This window comes from Engystomops pustulosus, chromosome 11 (genome assembly GCF_040894005.1).
Source record: "Engystomops pustulosus chromosome 11, aEngPut4.maternal, whole genome shotgun sequence".
Lineage (NCBI taxonomy): Eukaryota > Metazoa > Chordata > Amphibia > Anura > Leptodactylidae > Engystomops > Engystomops pustulosus.
Genome location: NC_092421.1, coordinates 61,699,881 through 61,722,858, shown reverse-complemented (window position 1 = coordinate 61,722,858; position 22,978 = coordinate 61,699,881). Strand labels below are relative to the sequence as shown.

General features: G+C 42.4%; 1 protein-coding gene across 2 annotated transcripts in view; it reads left to right on the top strand.

Moving 5' to 3' along the window:
• Positions 1 to 22,978, top strand: part of ADGRA1 (adhesion G protein-coupled receptor A1) — a 453,444-nt gene that overhangs the window by 117,331 nt on the left and 313,135 nt on the right. Inside the window, exons 5-7 of one of the 2 annotated variants that reach the window (XM_072131164.1) lie at positions 2,720 to 2,791; positions 5,436 to 5,599; positions 17,183 to 17,396. In XM_072131164.1, the coding sequence (XP_071987265.1) occupies positions 2,720 to 2,791; positions 5,436 to 5,599; positions 17,183 to 17,396 (450 nt within the window). Of the gene's footprint in view, positions 1 to 2,719; positions 2,792 to 5,435; positions 5,600 to 16,747; positions 16,923 to 17,182; positions 17,397 to 22,978 lie in introns of those variants that run through there. The other variant, XM_072131165.1, reaches the window with a different exon arrangement.

The window sequence follows — 22,978 nt, the reverse complement described above, 5'->3', positions numbered from 1 at the left end:
AGGACACAAGCCATGTGAGGGGGTTATATACAGGAGAGGAGACAAGCCATGTGAGGGGGTTATATACAGTAGTGGACACAAGCCATGTGAGGGGGTTATATACAGGAGAGGATACAAGCCATGTGAGGGGGTTATAAACAGGAGAGGACACAAGCCATGTGAGGGGATATATACAGGAGAGGATACAAGCCATGTGAGGGGGTTATATTCAGGAGAGGATACAAGCCATGTGAGGGGGTTATATACAGGAGAGGACACAAGCCATGTGAGGGGGTTATATACAGGAGAAGATATAAGCCATGTGAGGGGTTATATACAGGAGTGGATACAAGCCATGTGAGGGGTTATATACAGGAGAGGATACAAGCCATGTGAGGGGGTTATATACAGGAGAGGATACAAGCCATGTGAGGGGTTATATACAGGAGAGGACACAAGCCATGTGAGGGGTTATATACAGGAGAGGATACAAGCCATGTGAGGGGGTTATATGCAGGAGTAGACACAAGCCATGTGAGGGGTTATATACAGGAGAGGATACAAGCCATGTGAGGGGGTTATATACAGGAGAGGATACAAGCCATGTGAGGGGTTATATACAGGAGAGGACACAAGCCATGTGAGGGGTTATATACAGGAGAGGATACAAGCCATGTGAGGGGGTTATATGCAGGAGTAGACACAAGCCATGTGAGGGGTTATATACAGGAGAGGACACAAGCCATGTGAGGGGGTTATATACAGGAGAGGACACAAGCCATGTGAGGGGTTATATACAGGAGAGGATACAAGCCATGTGATGGGGTTATATACAGGAGAGGACACAAGCCATGTGAGGGGGGTTATATACAGGAGGGGACACAAGCCATGTGAGGGGTTATATACAGGAGAGGACACAAGCCATGTGAGGGGGTTATATACAGGAGGGGATACAAGCCATGTGAGGGGGTTATATACAGGAGAGGATACAAGCCATGTGAGGGGGTTATATACAGGAGAGGATACAAGCCATGTGAGGGGATTATATACAGGAGAGGACACAAGCCATGTGAGGGGTTATATACAGGAGAGGACACAAGCCATGTGAGGGGGTTATATACAGGAGAGGATACAAGCCATGTGAGGGGGTTATATACAGGAGAGGATACAAGCCATGTGAGGGGGTTATATACAGGAGAGGATACAAGCCATGTGAGGGGGTTATATACAGGAGAGGACACAAGCCATGTGAGGGGGTTATATACAGGAGAGGACACAAGCCATGTGAGGGGTTATATGCAGGAGAGGATACAAGCCATGTGAGGGGTTATATGCAGGAGTGGACGCTACTGTAAATTTTGGATTTGAGGCTGTGTCCTGCAAGAGCTGGTCAGATTGTACATTGTGTTCTATCTACATCCAGCATGTTATAGAGCAGGAGGAGTGGATCACATTGTACTAGTGTTCTATATGCAGGCTGCAGGTTATAAAGCAGAAGAAGCAGATCCATTTTCCTTTTTAACATGAGTTGTTTCGCTCGCCCTGCTCTATAACATGCTGCTTGCAGATAGGATATATAACAGACTTTCAGGGCGCATTCAGTGCATGCTGTACTTTCATAAACATCTGTCAAACATGACAAACCCCTTTAAGTAAATCATATTAAGAAAATAAACGAGGGCTTATATGCCAATCATGGGTTACACGGAAATAGAATGGGATTTCTCATCCATTAAATAGAAGATAATTAGCTTTATAGTACAACATTCCCGGGGTAACAGAAGGAGCCTTTCTCCGCTCCTCATAGTTTCTTTAGATCCAGATTGTGGCATTTTGAGGCCAAGGAAAAGTCTGTAGTTCCTTCTTTTTGAGTAGTAACATGCACCCTCTGTGTCATTGCCCTGAAGCTGCACAATATGTCAGTGGGAAGTACCATGATAATTATTCTATTTTTATAGTTTCCTTAATAAACACTTAGATTAGAACTTTCCAGTTCTCACTCTCTCATGAAAGATTCCCCTCATAGAAGCTTTACCAAATTTTGCCAAAGATCTGGTGTGGGTCCAAATCTATTTGATCCAAAATGATTCACCTTGAAATTGGCGTTTAACCCCCTCTAGTTGGCCGCGACTGCACCCAGTGACTGATGGTTGACTGATCTACTCATAGATCCAGGCACCTTGACTGCGGTAATCTTCTTATATATATTATTATATATAATAATATCCACTGCCTCCTTCCTTCTAATATATATATATATATTTTTTTTTTAATTATCCTCTGTGGGGGCCCTCCATGCTGTAGATTCACAGGCTGTTACATTACGCACAATTCCTATCATCCCTCTACCTTCTGTAATCTTACACAGGGGGAGACCTGCACAGTGTAACAGCCCGTGAAGCTGAAGCACAGAGGGGCTCTGGTAACGTCCTCAGGTGCCCTTCAGGTTTGTTGGCATAATTATAAAATGATGATAGAAGGAATGAGGCTAATTGGATAATTAATATAAGATTACCACAGTCACAGTGCCTGGATCTATGAGTAAGTGTCCCTTACTAAATACTAAATGCTCCACTTCCACATTTGACATGACCCAAATGCATGGCAAAAATGTTTTTTTTTTAAATTAACAATTTATATGACAGGCAATTAAATTATTTTCAAAGACAACTTTTTGTAACTTGTGGATGTACCTTTATTATGGTGGACAGATGGTTTTCTCTTTCTTCTTTTATTTTAGAAATTTATCTGGAAACATTTTCTCTACTTTGGAATCTGATCTATTCAAAGAGCTCTCATCACTAAAGGTCATGTAAGTACATGATTTATGTTCTGTAACTTTGAGATATGTGTATATAAAATTATCCTGTGCATATCCCTGCGCTGACAGTGTCCCTCGTCTCACTAATAGGGGTGACTGACTGTCCTATGACATGACTCCCCAGGCCATCATCATCAGACAGGGCTGGTGTTAGGGTGTAGCAAATTGGAAACTGGGTATTTACCCAGGGCCCCCTGTCCTAAAGATGTACTGATATACTGGCATATACAATATTGCTCTTTAAATACCCATTGGTTGAATCCCTGGGTGAAGATGCTTATCATCTATCTCCTATTTATCTATATATCTATCATCTATGTGTCTAGTTATCTATCTCCTATAATTTATCTAACCATTTATCTATCTAGCCTTTTGTATCTATCTATCTATCTATCTATCTATCTATCTATCTATCTATCTATCTATCTATCTATCTATCTATCTATCTATCTACGTAGGGAAAGTCCAAAACAGCACATCAAAGAAACAGCAGTGGTGGGTGCAGGCACTCAGAACCAGGCTTTAGGTCCTCCAAAGGTAGGTAATTGAAAATAGGCAGAACTCCAAGGTATTCAGTGAAAAAGCGGTGTTCTTTATTCCATGTTAGAGTACATTAAAGTACATAAGGCTTATGTACTTTAATGTACTCTAACATGGAATAAAGAACACTGCTTTTTCAGTGAATACCTTGGAGTGCTGCCTATTTTCAATTATTTATCTATCTATCTCATATCTATCTATCTATAAATCGATCTTCTCCCTCTCTTCTACTATATATATATAGAATAAGCCAAAATTGCAGCAGCACTCAGATAAAAAAAATAAATATGGCTCAGGTGCACATCCCAGGACTTAGACCAGAGTCCATCCACATGTAAGTAAATGAAAAATGGCAGCACTCCGAGATTTTGATGTGAAAAAAAGTGAACTAGTTTATTCACACATGTGTCCAAACACTACGTTTCGGCTCCTCAGACCTGGAGCCTTCTTCAAGTGAGCCACTTGAGCCACTGGCATTTTTCTTTTACTTATATATATACACTCACTGGCCACTTTATTAGGTACACCATGCTAGTAATGGGTTGGACCCCCTTTTGCCTTCAGAACTGCCTCAATTCTTCATGGCATAGATACAACAAGGTGCTGGAAGCATTCCTCAGAGATTTTGCTCCATATTGACATGATGGCATCACACAGTTGCCGCAGATTTGTCGGCTGCACATCCATGATGCGAATCTCCCGTTCCACCACATCCCAAAGATGCTCTATTGGATTGAGATCTGGTGACTGTGGAGGCCATTTGAGTACAGTGACCTCATTGTCATGTTCAAGAAACCAGTCTGAGATGATTCCAGCTTTATGACATGGCGCATTATCCTGCTGAAAGTAGCCATCAGATGTTACAGGGTACATTGTGGTCATAAAGGGATAGACATGGTCAGCAACAATACTCAGGTAGGCTGTGGCGTTGCAACGATGCTCAATTGGTACCAAGGGGCCCAAAGAGTGTCAAGAAAATATTCCCCACACCATGACACCCCCACCACCAGCCTGAACCATTGATACAAGGCAGGATGGATCCATGCTTTCATGTTGTTGACACCAAATTCTGACCCTACCATCCGAATGTCGCAGCAGAAATCGAGACTCATCAGACCAGGCAATGTTTTTCCAATCTTCTACTGTCCAATTTCGATGAGCTTGTGCAAATTGTAGCCTCAGTTTCCTGTTCTTAGCTGAAAGGAGTGGCACCCGGTGTGGTCTCCTGCTGCTGTAGCCCATCTGCCTCAAAGTTCGACGTACTGTGCGTTCAGAGATGCTCTTCTGCCTACCTTGGTTGTAACGGGTGGCGATTTGAGTCACTGTTGCCTTTCTATCAGCTCGAACCAGTCTGCCCATTCTCCTCTGACCTCTGGCAACAACAAGGCATTTCCGCTCACAGAACTGCCGCTCACTGGATGTTTTTTCTTTTTCGGACCATTCTCCGTAAACCCTAGAGATGGTTGTGCGTGAAAATCCCAGTAGATCAGCAGTTTCTGAAATACTCAGACCAGCCCTTCTGGCACCAACAACCATGCCACGTTCAAAGGCATCAAATCACCTTTCTTCCCCCTACTGATGCTCGGTTTGAACTGCAGGGGATTGTCTTGACCATGTCTACATGCCTAAATGCACTGAGTTGCCACCATGTGATTGGCTGATTAGAAATTAAGTGTTAACGCGCAGTTGGACAGGTGTACCTAATAAAGTGGCCGGTGAGTGTATATATCATTTCTATCATTTCTGCATCTATAAATCTATTGTCCATATATAAATCTATATCATCTTTCATATTTATCTTCTCTCATCAATCTCCCTATCATCTATCTCCTATAACATTCTCCTACAGTCCCATATTACAGACACTTACCTACTACTGTGTGTAACTACAAAGTGTTATTATTGTGCAGGGCTAGAGGAGCCTCTTACTGACTGTGACTGCTCATAAAATAGTTTTATTTTGGGGCCCCACGTTTAGTTTTGCCCAGGGCCCCTCTTTGTCTAAAACCGGCCCTGGTTAAATAGGTACTTTATAATTACAGATGAATGGATGAAATTTGCCTCTGAACCAGATATCCCCTTATTTCCTATGTAGATATTTTAGCACTGAGTCGCTGATCTGTGATTGCCATATGAAATGGATAGTAACATGGGCAGAAGAGACTGCGGTGCGGATCAGTGAGGACACAGTCTGCATGTATCCCCAAAAAGTCCAAGGCCGAGCACTTCATGCCTTAGAAAAGGCCCAGCTGACGTGTGGTAAGCCTCCTCCCTCTCCTGACACTGCCTCCCATGTACTTTCCATTTAGATGCATTTTTGAACCAAAAACATATTCGAAAGTAAAAGTAAAGTAAAGTGTTAATTTTAAAATATTGTCTAACACTAAACCTAAGACCCATGAGACTCACTGGCCGCACCTATGACCTGTGTAGTTCTTAGTGTATCAGAGCAGCCATGGATGATTGTAAATTCCTCGCTCCTACACGGTTGTTATGAGAACACTCATGTCTGTAAAGGGAATTGTTCCAATAATAACATGATATCTGGGAATTGCTAAAGACGCGCTTCCTATCATATGGAAAGTAGAAGCAGAGAATTTGCTTTAATAGAATTCCAGATTCTGCTTTAAAAGACAACTGAGGGTTTCTTGTAGATTTCTTCAGGGGCTGACTCTCTTGTACTGAGCAAATTAAAGGGGTTGGCCACTTTTGTAATGTGTGTAAGTGTGACGGGTAATTTACCAATATACATCTATTAATAGTTCTGCTTCGCTTTTTTGATATGTAAAGTGAAGCCTCTGTCTTCTACCTCATCGGCCGGACATTACTGACCATAAAATGGCCGCAGATGGAGAATCATGTGATCTATATCTGTCCATTAACAATCACCCTGCCAGGACCTTATGATAGTATTCATGTATATAAGATTAAGGACCTGGCATAATTTCTAGGACGGACAATTATGTTATTCCCTGTAAACTGAATGGAGTTTTTGACTGGAAGTATTCTAGGGCGCTTGTAGGCCTTTGTCCTTTGGACTTGTTCCCTAAACTTTATCTTCTACCAATTTCAAACTAAAGTAAAAGGTAGCTCCACATTCCTCAGTTAAGTAACATGACCAGCTTCTATCAGTATGGATCTCCTTACAAAGGTGGGTCATGCTGTGACAAGGACATGCATCGCATGGTCATAGGTGGTTGGGAACCAATCCACAGAACTCCAGCAAAAGAAACAAGAGTGTAACTTCAGAAGGTGCAGAGGGTGAAGTTGTAGCCAGGCCCAGAGGTTTTAAAGAGACCATCAGGTCTTAAGATAAAGACTAGAGATGAGCGGACCCAAACTTTATTTTCGGCTTGCTCCATTCGGCAGCTCTGCCTAACCAGTACATGTTGTGTGATGGCATGCAGAGCACCAATCAGGCAGCTTGTCGCCACTAGCAACTAGACATGGCTGTGTTTGGTCTGGTGTGTCCGCCAGGTGTCCACCTGACAAATCTCAACCAGTGGGGCTCATTTACTAAGGTCCAAACGCAGCACTTTCGTCGGGTTTCCCGAATATTTACATTTTGCGCCGAATTGCCCCGGGATTTTGGCGTACGTGATCGGATTGTGGCGCATCGGCGCCGGCCTGCACGCGACAGAAATCGGGGGGCGGGCGACGGATTTGGACAAACGGCGGAATTTAAAAAGGATTTGTGTCGGAAGATCAAGTACTCACTTGCACCGGGAAGAAGCAGGTGAACTCCGGCGGACCTCGGCGTAGCAGCGACACATGCAGGAACTCGGACGCACGATGTTAGTGAATCGTACCGGACCCGAATCCTTGTCGGACAATGCACCGCGGGATCGCGACAGGAGGTAAATGTAAATGTGCCCCAGTGTGTCTATTGTTCTGTCTTAAGAGTCTAAAGGCAGTTGGGCATAATATTTGGAGTCCAGCAACTCCAAAAACCCCATTCAGCTCAAAAATTGTCTGTTTATTTAATTTACACCCGTCACTACAGAGATATGTGGTTTTACATGTGACTATTCATACGCATGACATGGGCGGAGGCACAAAAAACTCTGGGTCCGATATATATTCTATATATATATAGACTCTGATTTGTGCAATGGCCTTAATTATCATCTCTGCCTAACCAGAGGATTATTGGGATGCACCTCTTAACTATGCAGAGATTGCAAAAATATGCAAGATAAAATTTCAGCTCAAACCTGCGCCAATTGTATAGTAAATCTGCCAGGAAAAAGGCGGCCTCACTTTGGTCTGCCATGTTTTATGGCATCTCATCCCATGGGGCACAAAAAGCCAAAAAAGTTGCAATTTCCATGGATTGGACTTAGAGTGTTCATTGAAACTTTTCTTTCAATGAGAAAAGTTGAATTCAAAGTAATTGGCACACATTTATCAAAACTAGTGTAAACTGCAGTTTTCCTGTGTATAGGGCAAGGGGCGCCAGATTCCTGAATTGTGGCGCACGTTCTTCATGAATCTGGCACCCCCTGCGCTGCTCTAGTAGAATGCATCAACTTTATTTTGGTTCACCTTTAACATGGGGCGTCCGACACACTTCTGTCTGACTCTGCATGGTAAATGTGCACCCGTACGCCCCTTTATGTGCAGAAATTTGTGTGGCGTCGGGTATAGTCACAGACACTTTATAAATACACATGCCAGCTGTTTGTACCCAAAAGAGCATGCAAAGTCAGACAGAAAACTGGCGCGGGGGCTTTAATAAATGAGGCCCATTGTATCATCAGTGGATACAGTAATGACAAAATGGAAGAAGATTAAGTAAATTTGTGAAGCAGTGCGCTGTACTTTAATGTTACCTCACATTGGGGGAAATTTATCAGAAGTGTCTGAGGTCAAACTGTTCTAGTTTCATAGTATCATAGTCATAGTATCATAGTATATAAGGCTGGAAGGAGACGCAAGTCCATCAAGTCCAACCTTCAAGAATTAAATAAATGTTTTATCCCCATAACCCGTGATATTTTTTCTCTCCAGAAAGGCATCCAGGCCTCTCTTGAACATGTACATAGAGTCGGCCATAACAACCTCATGCGGCAGAGAGTTCCACAGTCTCACTGCTCTTACAGTAAAGAACCTTTGTCTATGGTGATGGTAGAATCGCCTCTACTCTAGGCGTAGAGGATGCCCCCTTGTCCTGGTCACAGGCCGAGGTATAAAAAGATCTTTGGAGAGATCCTTGTACTGTCCGTTCAGGTATTTGTACATTGTAATGAGGTCTCCCCTCAGTCGTCTTTTTTCTAAACTGAATAATCCCAAATTTTGTAATCTGTCATTGTATTCTAGTCCCCCCATTCCCATAATAATCCTGGTTGCTCTCCTCTGCACCCGTTCCAGCTCTACTATATCCTTTTTATATACTGGTGCCCAAAACTGTACACAATATTCCATGTGTGGTCTGACCAGGGATTTGTATAAGGGCAGAACTATGTCTTTATCATGAGAATCTATTCCTCTCTTGATACATCCCATTATTTTATTTGCTTTAGCAGCAGCCGCCTGGCTCTGGTCACTAAAATTAAGTTTACCATCCACCAATACCCCCAAGTCCTTTTCAGCCACAGTTTTACTAAGTAATTGACCGTTTAGAACATAATTATACTTTTTGTTTCCATGGCCCAAGTGCATAACTTTACATTTATCTACATTAAACCTCATCAACCATTTCTCTGCCCATCCCTCAAGCTTCCACAAATCCCTCTGTAATGCTAAACTATCCACCTCAGTATTTATTACTTTACACAGCTTAGTATCATCTGCAAATATTGAAACTTGACTGTGTAAACCCACTACAAGGTCATTAATAAAAATATTAAAAAGAAGTGGCCCCAATACTGACCCCTGTGGCACTCCACTGGTAACATCAACCCAATCGGAGAATGTGCCATTAATGACCACCCTCTGTTTTCTATCACTAAGCCAATTACTTACCCAGATACACAGATTTTCTCCTATTCCCAGCAGTCTCATTTTATATACCAACCTTTTATGTGGCACGGTGTCAAATGCCTTTGAAAAGTCCAGATATACAACATCCACAGCGTCCCCCAGATCCAGTCTTGAACTTACCTCCTCGTAGAAACCAATCAGATTAGTCTGACAGGACCGATCTCTCATAAACCCATGCTGACGCTGGGTTATAAGGTTGTGCACAGTGAGATACTCCAGGATAGCATCTCTAATAAACCCCTCAAATATTTTCCCCACCACAGCAGTTAGACTTACGGGTCTGTAGTTTCCAGGATCGCTATTTGATCCTTTTTTGTATATTGGTACCACATTTGCTATGCGCCATTCCTGTGGAACATAACCAGTCCTCAGTGAATCTTCAAATATTAAAAATAACGGTTTGTCTATCACCGTACATAATTCATGCAGAACCCGGGGGTGTATGCCATCTGGCCCAGGTGATTTATCTATCTTAGTGGTTGCGAGGCGGCGCCGTACCTCTTCCTGGGTTAAACTGTTGACATTATAAAAAGAATTTACATTATTCCTCATTGTGACTTCCACCAGGGGATTTTCCTGGGTAAAGACAGTTGAGAAGGCGACATTCAGTAGATTGGCCCTTTCCTCATCTCCTTCCACCATGACCCCCATGTTATTTCTAAGGGGACCCACACTCTCTGTTTTTAGTTTCTTATCATTTATATACTTGAAAAATAATTTGGGATTATTTTTGCTCTCCCTGGCAATATTTCTTTCAGTCTCTATTTTTGCGGCCTTTATCTGCTTTTTACAGGATTTATTTTTCTCTCTATAATCCTGTAATGCCTCATCGCTACCTTCACGTTTTAGCACCTTAAACGCTTTATCTTTCTCGCTTATTGCTTTCCTTACAAGACTAGTTAGCCACATAGGCTTTTTCTTGTTCCTTTTATGCTTTTTCCCATAAGGTATGTGTTTCTCACATGGAAACCAATCAGAGATCAGTTTTAAACTTATAAACAGCTGTGGGAAAATGAAAGCTGAGCTCTGATTGGTTGCCAGGGCATCTAGAACACTTCTGCTCTCAGACATTTCTAATAAGTCTCCCCCATTGAGTTTATACTGTCTGATCATGAAGACAATAATGCGCCAGGAGGGAAAAGCAGCACAAGGTTATGGATTATAATTGTCACTAATGGCTTCCTGTATTTTAAAGTAGAATTATTTAATGCTTGAAATGTGACCTGAACAGGAGCAGCTTCCTGTGTCATAAATCTAGGGGATGTTACTGCTGGATGCACGATCCAGCCAATGCTTCCAGTTATGTGAGTCCTATGACTAGCGCATGTGTGTGGTCTCCTCGGAGGGATGAACCGTGCACTACAGAGAGAGGAAACTCGGGTTTATTTTCCTAGTTTATAAGCTCTAATGGCTCTTCAGGGTCAGTCATTGCCTAAATTCTTCATCCCATATCTGGGGATCACAGAGAATAAAGTCTATATATGTGGAATTAGGATAATTTTACTTGTATTTGAAATAATGGAGACCACATGTTCACAAGATTTTTTTATGTTAATAAAGCTCAATCCAGCAAATTTTGCCATTCAGAACATTTTTTAAAGGGGGTATCTGGGTTGATTCAAGGGGCTGTATCATTTATTATTGTTAATCTGATCAGTGGGCATTCAACTACTGGGACCCCCACCGATCATGAGATTGGGGGTGCCATTCATATTCTCAATATTATGGGAAATTGAAGAGCAGTGTACTCGGCTGTGTGAATGAGAGTGTTGGAGATAAAAGTGTTTCATCCTTAGCTCCGCTCCAGTGTGGCTCCACCTGTCACCTCCACCGCCAGAAATAGCCCCATATAATTTGTCTAATTAGTATAAAACCCTTGATAAATTTGGAATAAAGAATTTTATGCAAGTTTTTGACCAAAATTATGACAAAAGTCATGAAGAGATTCATAAATATACCCTAAAGTTATATAGTGAAAGGCTAGACAGGTGTCACGGGTGTTCCAGTGACCCATATCCCGGGTCGCAGACACAAGCGTGTGCCTCCCTCTGCCCCAGGAGCCAGTCTGCAGCCTCACTCACCTTGTCCGGTGTCCGGCTCCAGCAGCGGTCTCTGCTGTCCCCGCGTGCCAGCAAGGGCATCCCCATCTCTTTATGCGCGCATGCGCCGGCTGGCCCTTTAAGATTTAAAGGGCCAGCGTGCCGATAATTGGCGCTGGCTGGCTGCCTGCCCTGATAAATTGCCAGCCCCTTCCTGTATTCCCTCCCGGATCGTGCCTTAGCAAAAGCTTCTTCCCATGTTCTGTGCGTTTTTGGTGACTTGCTGTTGTGACCTCGATCCCGTTCCTGTTTTTGCTCCTGTGCCGCCTGTTTGGACCTTCCGCTATGTCCCTGACTCTGATCCCGTACTGCCTGTCCTCACCTCCTGCCTGTCCCTGACTCCTTCTCTGCCTCACGATTCTGCATCTCACCTTGGCCTCCACCGCAGACAAAGTCACGCCGGTGGAGCTACCTGGTGGTACCACGCTGTAGCAAGTCCAAATCGCTTTGCGGCGGGCTCTGGTGAAATCGGGTGCCAATTAGACTCCGCTCCCTGGTGTCGGCTTACATCATCGTCCACGGTGGTTCATTGGGTCCACTACCCCTGGTGCCTGACTCCAAGACTGAGGCAAAGTTAGCAAAGTGTCTGCTGCTAATGGTATATGTGGCTGGGGCCTTAATAGGTCATATGGTATCTCAGGGATTCAATGCTGTGCAATGGAAGTGGGCTTACCTCTATGGCAATGGCCCTATTATGGAACAATTCTTGAAAAGGAAGAGCTGAAAATTAAATACATTAAATGATGACCATGATGGTTCTGCAAAACAAAGCTCTCTAGTGCCAAACATGTTAGAAGCTGTACTTAAAGACTTATGGTCCAGAAACTTAAAGTGATATTTCAACAAAGACAAGTATAAAATGACACATTCTTTAATTTACTGTTATTAATAAAATTACAGCATTTCACAAATACAATTTCAACCTGTCTCCATCAGTCCTGGTGTTTACAATTTTAGTTGTCCCTGGATACGACTGTAAATCTTCTGACTACGGTCGGATTCTTCTCATGAATTGCTACTCTTATCTGCCCACTGCTGTGCTCTCTGCTTCCTGTCCCTCCCCCCTGCATTACAAGACCAGCTCAGACACAGGCACTTCCTGCCAGACTTACTCTACAAACTAAGGTAAGATAAGGTCTATATAGATGAGCCGACTGTGTGTTTTATTGATAAAGTGAGTTAGCAGAGCTGAGAATGTCATTGTGTGTTATTTTCATCTCATGGATCTCATCATCTCTGATCTGTCTCATCTCTCTTTTCATGTGTCAGATATTAGTAGAATGTTCAGAAGCTAAATAAAAGTGTAGCTAAACCTGTACCCTGATAATCTAACCACACTGTCAGCACACTCTCATAGCATAGAGGGATCATGAAGGGTCTGCTAAGAGAGACCATCACTGAGTTACAGAAGCTAAAAGCAATAAAACGTAGTAAAATTTGCATAATTATCTTAACTGTTTAAACATCACTAGGGGATTAAAATTTGAGAACTTTTTTTTAACCGGCAAACCCCTTTAAAGTGTATGCACATCTTAGAAAAGTGTGGCATTTTGCTAGCATATGCCATCACTTGGTTCCACCTCTGGATCCTACACTGAACTTGATAATAAAGGGACTAATAATGAAGGGACTGGAGCACATATTACTAGGCATTCCACTGTAAGTATAAACAGCTTACCCCTTTCACTTCAATAGGTAAGTTTTTTTTCTTTCCTATGTGTATGTTGTATCTACATGTACTAATAAAGTTTTAGTCTTTTAGTACAATTTGTTTTGATTTAGTCACATATTTCCCTTATTCAGTGACTTTCAGTAAAAAGCAAAAGTAACAAAAAAATGATGAAATTAGACAAAGATCAAGGTCACTTTCCAGACATCGCTGTTTATTGTGAAGTTCTAGTAACACATCCACATTTTGATAATTTAAGATATTGGGGCAGATTTACTTACCTCGCCCATTCGCGATCCAGCGGCGCGTTCTCTGCTCTGGATTCGGGTCCGGCCGGGATTTAAGAAGGTAGTTCTTCTGCCGTCCACCAGGTGGCGCTGCTGCGCTGAAAGTCATCTCATCGCGCCGGAATGCACCACCTCGGACCAGGTGAAGGTAAGCGGTCCCCAAGCGACACTTTTTCGTTTTTTAAATGTGGCGGTTTTTCCGAATACGACGGGTTTTCGTTCGGCCACGCCCCCCCCCCCATTTCCGTTGCGCGCATGCCGGCGCTGATGCGCCACAATCCGATCGCGTGCGCCACAATCCCGGGGCAATTCAGGTACAATCGGCGCATATCGGAAATATTCGGGTAACACGTCGGGAAACCGCGAATCGGGCCCTTAGTAAATGACCCCCATTGTCTAACCCCCCCCCCCCAAAAAATAAAAAAAATAAAAAATCACATATCTGAATAAATAATACAAAGGGACTTAACGTGAAAAACAATAAGCTGTAACATGTTTCTGTTGATGAAAAGTTCTCCCTGCTATCCAGGGGTCAGGAATTTTGGTCTCTGTACGCCATTCTCTTATCCCTGGGAGTCCGGGAGATTATCACCCAAAAATGGTTTGGGATTAATGTCACAAATCACATATAAAACAAGAGAATTAAAAGCAGATGTTATGGAAAGTTCTATGTCCACTTCTCATAATCTGTTTATGACATCATCCTTCGGGATTTAATGGTCTTCTCTGGAAAACGGTTTCATAAAATTTATGTAAGTTTAGTCAAATATCACGATGGAGCATTCTCAGAAAGTTCACAAGGTGAAACAATCTGTGAGACCGAAAACCTCTTTCCCACATGTTCCATAGACACTTGTTGTACCCGAAATGTATATTTTATAGCATTAATAAAGCATATATATATACATACAAAAGGAAATTTCTTATTACATCTAGAAATAAATCCCTTTAATAGCGCATTATTATTAGTTACAATCAGGATGTGAACCAATTATTTGGTGGTGTGAATACTACCTCAGTTTCTATCATGCTGCTATGTGTACACTTTCAATATTAGTGCCACCTAGTGGTCATTTTGTCATGAATAATCTCATTAATCATGCATGGCTAAACTTAAAATGACTGTGATCCTTTGATCACAGTATAAAGACTAGTGTCACGGGTGCATCCGCAAATCCATGTTATGGATTGTGGCACTCACATGTCCATGAGCCCGCTTCCCGATTTGTTAGGCCTCGATCTCTTGGGCGCGCGCGCAGGCTCTTCAGGATTTAAAGGGCCGGTGTCCTCCTGATTGGCACTGCCATTTCTGGCTCTGCTGTATAATCCAGTGGCTCCCAGTATTTCCTGCTGGATATTCAAGTCATTCCCCCTGAAGTGAAAGCCTCCTGTGTGTCTCCAGCGTATTTCCGTGTACCCTGCGTTCCAGATCGTGTATCCTGTGGTCCATATCCTGAGTTCCACCCCACGACTTGTGTCACATGAAAACCAGCACAGCTGCACCAAAATCCGATCGTGTGTGACACAATCCCAACTCAGACACCTGTTAAATACCTGTCCAAGCCGCGCAAATCCCGTAAATGGCAAACAGCCCAACAAAAGTGAGCAGTGCGACCCTTAGTTAATGAGCCCCATTGTCTTACCATACTACTGTGTGTAACTACCAAGTGTTATTATTATGCAGGAATAGAGGAGTCTCTCACTGACTGCGACTGCTCATAAAATAGTTTTATTTTGGGGCCCCACTTTAAATTTTGCCCAGGGCCCAAACCACGCCTGAGTGAAAGCAATACATCTATAAATGTCAATCTAGTCATATTGAGAGCTGTGTACAGATTTATGCTATAACCAGAATCGCATCATACATATTTATCATGGGTAAGCGTGTCTAGATATGAGTGTTGTGCAATGAAAAGTTTTTCAAAACTATGCAATCTTGCTATATAAACATAGGGCCACATTTATTGCTTGTTTTTTCTGTTGTTTTTGCGCCTTTTCATTCAGGCGCACCGTTTTTGCGCCATTTTTGCGATTAAATGCCAAACTAGCCGCGCAGCAAAAATAAGCAGCTTTCCCTCATCTATCTTACCAATCCAGATGTTTTGCTGCACCTAATGATATTCATCACTTGCAACGTTTTCATTTAGGTGCAAAAACAGGCGCAAAAACACTCCAGTCCGAAGGTGGCGTTATCTGAGAAGAAAGCACTGAGCTCCTTTGCAGAAGAGCTCATTTCTAGCAGCAAAGCTCAACCAGACACTAGAACATATAATAGATACATTAGATACATTGCAGACAGGAGCTGCAGACTCTATTTACAGTTCATCACCTTCTATTTACAAAATATTCTGCAAAACGCTGAGCTCACAGCAAGAGCAAGAGAACTTTGCACAAGTTTGCAGAAGCTTGCAGATACGACATACAAGTGTCCCCCATGTAATTCTGCACAGAATCACCAGTGTATCTGAGGGGGATACTGTGCAGAATTACAGGGGTGCAGCAGGAGACCAGCACTGGGGGATCCCCTCTAGGAGAAGCCCCTGCTGAGGAGGTCACTGGGTGCAGGGTGTCACACACCTGGATGCTGCTGTGAGTGTTATCTTCATTCTGGGCTGTGGGAGAAGCAGAGAGGAGCTTGTAGCAGGATCACATGTAAGTGCCCGAATCTAACATTGCGCCTAAAGCAAAGTGATTAATAAGAGGCAGAAAATATACTTATCACAGATGGTTGTAGCTTGTGATAATTCTGGCAAAACAGTGCGCCAGAATTTAGGCGCAACTACTACACTTAGGCGCACAAAAGTGATAAATGTGGCCAATAGTCTATGGAGAAGGGAGAGGGGTTCTGGAAGAGAGACACAAAAACTGTGGTATCTTGGTTATTCTACACTTAAAGGGGTATTCCAGGAATAAGCATAATTCATATACAAATTGGTTCTTAAAATATAAGCTAAAATATATTTAGTTGTTTTGCTCCCCTCAGCAGAAAAATGCTTTTGACATAGACTGTAATGAAGAATTAAAACTAACTACTGGCCCTTTAATCAGTCCGTTGATTTCCTCTGCGTGGAGCAGACACAGGGCAGAAGATGGGCGCTGGTCACATGTCCACATCACATGTCCTGCACCTGCCTGGGCAGGTCATGTGATCACCACTATGTTTGGCTGTAGTCGGTTGGTTGCAGTGCATCCAGTATGACCAGTGTTGTGGTGAGACGTCATCTCAGTGAGGTGATGGCAGTTACACATCATTACTATGGTAACAGAGAAGGATAACTCCACCTACTTTAGAAAACCCATTACATTTTGTGAAATTTAAAATCAAACTAAACTACTTGTTGTATTTATTTATAGCATTATAGGATCCTTGCTCCTTTCGGGTTTTGGAAAAGTTGGACGTCAAATCTGGTGCAAGCCAATTAAATTAATAGTTATATGCGGCATACAAAGAAAATTTGTATAAAATGCCACTTTATTAAAATAAAAAATGTATAAAATCATACAAGACAACGGGTTTCGCGTCACTAGACTGGACGCTTCATCAGGTCTGTACCACATGCAACAAACTCATGGTTTTTAAACACACTAGACAGGAAGTGATGTCGTGACCTAACTTCCTTCTCCGCCTCCCATCTCCATAGACATCTGTGTGACGTTAAATGAGGATACAGGTGCTTAAAGAAAGAGAAAGTTATATTTTAAGAAAACGTATCTCATAAGCGGGGGTCAGCTTTAGATTTCGACAACCGATAAAATGATATAAAAAATGTTTTACAGTTATTATTTTCCCTCCAAAAAAATATAGATAAGCCTCTGGAAATACCGATGTTCCAAATCATTCCATCGCAGAAGCAGGTTGTTTTCCATGGCGATCGCCTCCCTTTTCATTGTACTGCCACCTACATGCCGGGCACCGGTGACATTTATTGGCTACATGATGGGCAGCGGGTAGCAAGTAATGAGGAGCACGGGATCTTTGTGGAGGAAAGCGTAGTACATGACTGCTGTCTGATCACACGGTAAGTGATATGTTCGTTTCTACATGTCTGTGATGTGTTCATTTGGGGGGGGGGGGTTGTGGATCATTTTGGGGCACTATAATACAAGTCTAGCTAGAGATAGTTCTCTTATGAGTCAGAATATGACGAAATTCTAAAAAATTCTACTCCTGTTACTAATCCAGTACATCCCAGTCCTTTACACCAAGGCCAAACCCAAGAAACATAGATGCCTATAATACACTTATTCTGCCAATCTCTTTGCTGGTCTCTTCTTAAAACATTGGAAATGACTACGTAGCCAATCACTGTCCATAACAAGAACCAGTTAGTCAGGGATAGGCTGAGTACTTAATTTCTTTGTTTTCACCCTTTGCCAGGATGTACCAGTACGTCATAGTAGGGCAGGACTGAGCCCTCTTCATACACACTGGGTGTTTTCTGCATAATTTAGCAAACACCGATCACTAACACTAACCACAAGTGTTAGGCATTAAAATGCCCCTGACAAAATCGGCAGGGGCATTTAAATGGGTCGGATCGGATCTTGGTTTGGATCGTCGTTCTATGTTCAGTGAATGTCCAGAGCTGCCTTGTGGGACACCAATAAAAAAGGTTGAGACGACAAGGTGGTGTGTGAATGGAAGGTACTAATAAAGCTAAATGAACAAAGTCTGGATTAGGCTTAAATTTATATGTAATACAATAGTATTGTACAAACATCATTGCCACAATTTCTATGAGCCAGAAACCTCTTAGAGGCCACCTTTCAAAAGATACAACTTTTAAAATGTTCAGTCATCATAAGGGCTTGCTTTTTGTGCGGGTTAAGTAGAATTTTTCAATGGCAAAAATTTTAATTTATTGCTGAAATTTTATTAACCTTAAGTTGGGGGAAACCTGGAAAAAAATTGCTTTTTATTTACAGTATTCTACAGGTCAGTACAATTCTGGAGACACCAGAATTTTATTGTATTTTTTTTTATTATTATGTTATTCATCTCCACCTATGAGGATTGAAAGGCAGTGTAATAGACAAATGGTGAGATCAGACCTTGGGGGCTTCATCAGCCATCCTCAGCTCTTGGGTGTCCTTCAGTATAGACCACACCTTGTGATTGTATAGCAGTATAGAAACACAGGACTGTATTTAGATGCCCCAGTTCCTTTGGTCGTGGTATCTGAAGAGTGAACGAAAGGATTCCCCTTAGGGTGGCCTACGCTTCTACACCTTCTTATACAAAGTGAACCAGTTATATAGCATGTGAATATGCAGTGCATTGTAAGTAAGTGACTAAACTCTGTCGAGCCCTTGGAATATAAAGAGGACAGGTACAGTCATTAGGGTGTCAATATTTATTTATTTTTTTTGTCGTAACAATGTGCCAAAAAGGAAAGAAAACTATGTAGACCTAAAATAGACCTTCCCCAAAATGTTGAAGAATGCAGAGTATTTGTGTAGTTGATACATTGAACTTCCCTTCTTTCCGTACATTTTTATCCCATTGTTTCCAGTTTATATAGCAAAACAATGAAGAGAATGTTTCGTAAAGTCACATAAATCCTGTCAGCAGTTTCTGCAGAGATTTAGTTATTTCAGGTTTTGTTTCTTTTCCTGCGAGCGGGATCATGTTATTAAAACATTTCGCTCTCTCCCGGCCCAACCTTAGGAACACAATGGTAAGACGGCAGTAATGTGAAATACCTCTATGTGTGAATATGTTACATGTCGAATGTGTAGGGTCACCTTTACGCTGTTTATTTATACAGTAGATAAAATCTGCTCAGTGGGGGAGATTTATCAAGTGTCACACATTGGACCAGTGCACAGTAGGACCAAACAGTCTTATAATCTGGTGGAGTATAAGGCTCCAAAACAGCTTGATAAATCCCCCCAGTATACATAAGGCAACTATTTCCTCCCTTACACTACGGGCATGTAGTTGGCCACATAATGAACCTGTGCAGGGTGTTCCTGTCCTGAAACGGTGCTTTAAAGGAAACCTACCATGAGGAGTCTAATATCAGAAACAGATCTGATGGTAGATTCCTCCTGCCTGCCTCTGCCATAATCTGTAATTTAATAATTCTGGAACCTAACCTAACTTGTTACATAATACAAATGTATAGATGTTTCCAATATAATACTTGTAGTAAGATGAATTAAAGAGGACTTTTTATCTACTCCATTATCTCCAGCACGTTGGGTCCTTAAATAGTTCTCCCCCCACTGATTCGGTAGTAGACTTGGGAAAGGATTGGCTGTACCTATGGAGCAGTGAGGATGGGTATAGAAAAAAGCACAAGGTTCAACAAAACAATGGGTTATTATGGGTCAGAGAAGTGCTGCCAAAGGTTTGGAGATAGCATCGCATTACCAGTGCCAGTGCTACTGATAAAGTAGTAGTGCAGAATGGGAAGATACTTTCAATGTTGTTCAATTTGGAAAAATATTTGTTTCAGCTTTGTACTGACACTTTCTTCAGGTTGTAATAAAATTAAAGAAATATTACTAACCTGATGAACATTGAAAGTAGCGCCTTTCCTCTGGAGGTTCTCTTCCAAACCTCCACTGCTACTATCCCATCTGTCACGGGTGCCCTCTCCGTGGCAGCAAGGCTGCTCCGTCCCCAGACTCACCTGTCCACGGGCCTGCTTCCCGATTCTCCAGGCCGCGCGCGTCCCCGCTCTCTAGGATTTAAAGGGCCAGCGTCCTCCTGATTGGCGCTGGCATTTCCGTCTCTGCTATATAATCGGCGGCTCCCAGCTTTCCCTGTCGGATCTTCAAGTCATTCCTCCTGAAGTGAAAACCTCCTGTGTCTCCAGCATGTTCCTGTGTACCCTGCGTTCCAGGTTGTGTAACCTGGGTTCCAGGTTGTGTATCCTGTGGTCTGTTCCTGTGTATCCTGGTGTCCGTTCCTGTGGTCTGTTCCTGTGCTCTGGCCATCCTGTGCTCCTGCTGTGCCTTCCAGGGTTCCAGCCCAGTGGTGTCCTCCTGCCATCCTGTGCTCCTGCTGTGTCTTCCAGGGTTCCAGCCCATCGGTGACTTCCAGCCATCCTTTGCTCCTGCTGTACCTTCCAGCCCAGCGGTGTCTTCAGTCGGAACCAGTGTTACCAGTGTTCCACTGTGTTCCTGCTATCATACCAGGCTCTGACGGTTTTCTGCATTTGTTACCTTGGTTGCCACCTCAGGTCTTATACCAACCCCCGCGGTGGTCGAGAAGGTCCACAGACTCTTCCCAAAGAGACTTTCCACACTCCCTGGAGTGTGACACCATCATTCCTAAGTTTTAATTCATCATTTTTTTAATTTCTAGGGTCAGTCCCCCTGCTCCAGCCAAGGACTCCTCACTTGACAGAAAAGATTCTAGTTAGCATATTGGATGTTGACACTTATTAGCATCTTTACAGTTAAACGAATGGTCTTGGCCTATAGCATGGAACCATGCATCGGACAGTAGAACGCCTAAAATATCAACTTCACAGGAACGGTTGGAACAATAATTGGTGTTGGTGAAGGCAGTGAAAAGTAATATTTAATGACTTGGACTTTTTAAATAATATTTTTTTCCTTCAATTTAGTGTAAACTGAACAAACGGGTACAGCCCCAGGTACAGGTGAAAACTGTTCCCTGTCCTAACAACAGTCATTCATAGAACAGACCTGCAGCTGTCAAGACCAGGAGCACCTGGTGATCGAGTGATCGCTGTGATCAATAATGGCAATGGTCGTGCCTTTTTCCCAATTCACAATATACCTCTCATGGTTTCTGACTGCTTAGAAACAGACTTCCTCCTACTAGATTGCAGGAGCTTTAAACCTTCATAATACATTTACAATTTATTATTTATTGTAGTCCAGAGCTTTATTCATAATTCTGCTTGTTACTACTGGTTAGCGCGATAAACGAAAAGTTAACACGATTATTTACACGAACAACTGAATTATTTACAGATAGAGGAAAAAAAATCCTGTATGGATTTACTTACGGAAAGCATAAGCATATAGAGCACTAAATTAGAGATGAGCCAAATCATGTTCCCCTGGCCATTCACAGCTATGGCTCATAGCTAGTGGGCATCAATTTGCCGGATTGGTTGTTTGTATGCCAATCCAGCAATAAGGCCAGATCATGCCTGAATCCTAAAGGAAACTTCAGTTCTGCAAATCTCTAAACATCATGAAAAAATGTAACAAACGTCTGATATCATCTTTAAGTATAAGGTGTCATATACACAGTATGTTATTGGATCTCATCTTAAAGGAAATCTACCACCAGGATGAAGGATTGTAAACCAAGCACACCGACATACTGGTGTGTGCCCCTTCTGGCAGGAGATGCTCTTCTTTTAGCTTGCTATGCCCTAGTTTTGAAGAACAAAAGGCTTTAAGCCTGGAGCCTGGATCCCTTTAGGTTCATTTGCATAATTTTTAAAACCCCTTTTTCTTAAAAACAAGGGCATAAGAAGTTAAAACAACAGCAGATCCTGCCAGAGGGGGGCACCCACTAGTATGTCTGTATGTTTGGTTTACAGTCCTTGATCTGGTGATAGATGTCCTTTAAGTTACATGGGCGTTAGATAAACCAGTAGTGTATTTGATGTAGTGGTCCTTTAACACACTTCCCAATATACTGAGAGTGATGGATGTGCAGGTCTCTCTGCGTCACCTGTCCTGAGCGCGGGTCATGCTCCATTTTCTATATCCTATAAGCCCTTTTTGTCATTATTGTCCTGTGCCTCCGATGTGCAGACATGTCATGTCACTTTATATTTCAGTGAACATTTGACATTATTCTAATCCTTACAATAAACTCATTCAAGTCAATTAGACTTTTACACGCTTGCATGACTACTAGAAAAGCAATCTTAATGGCTGGGCTATGTGCAGGTCTCGCAGTGAAGAATTACCCGGCATCATGGTCCTAAAAAGATGATCGATGGATCTGCGAGAAGACAGGATTACCTTGGAAAAATTCTACTTTTCTTTTAATTATTGTGTTTTTGGATCAAATGTTGCAGCATGATTCAAATTATACTGTACAGTACATTGGAGACCAACTTCAAAAGATCAAAAAGTACTTACTGTAGGTTCTACAATATCTAAATTTACGAGCACAATCACCAAAACTCACGTGGGAGGGGCTATAATTAAATAGTGTTAAAATCCTGGCTTCACTGACATCCCATTGGTTAGAGCTACCATCTTATTGTTATTTCAACAATAGTCTGTAATGCTGGGATTCATTGGTTGCCCAAAATCCTGTTGTGTTTTGTATTTTTTTCAATAAAAAAGGTTTTTTATTCGTGGAAGGAAAACTCAAAAATTATGGAAGTATGAAAAAAACTAAAAATATTGCCAGACACAACCTAAAATGCAAGGGTGGTGGGACTGGTATGGCTTCATCAGTGATCTTCTAGGACCATGGGACATCACTTCCTCGTATATCACAATTAACACCCGTGGTCCAAACAGACCACTAATTGGCCAAAGTAGGTCCCGAGGCCCATGGCTTTCCTGACCTGGCTTTAAGGGTGTTTCAAGGAATCCTAGAAAACTACTGGGGGCTGTCTAAAAATTCAGTGAGACACGGTATCTTCTT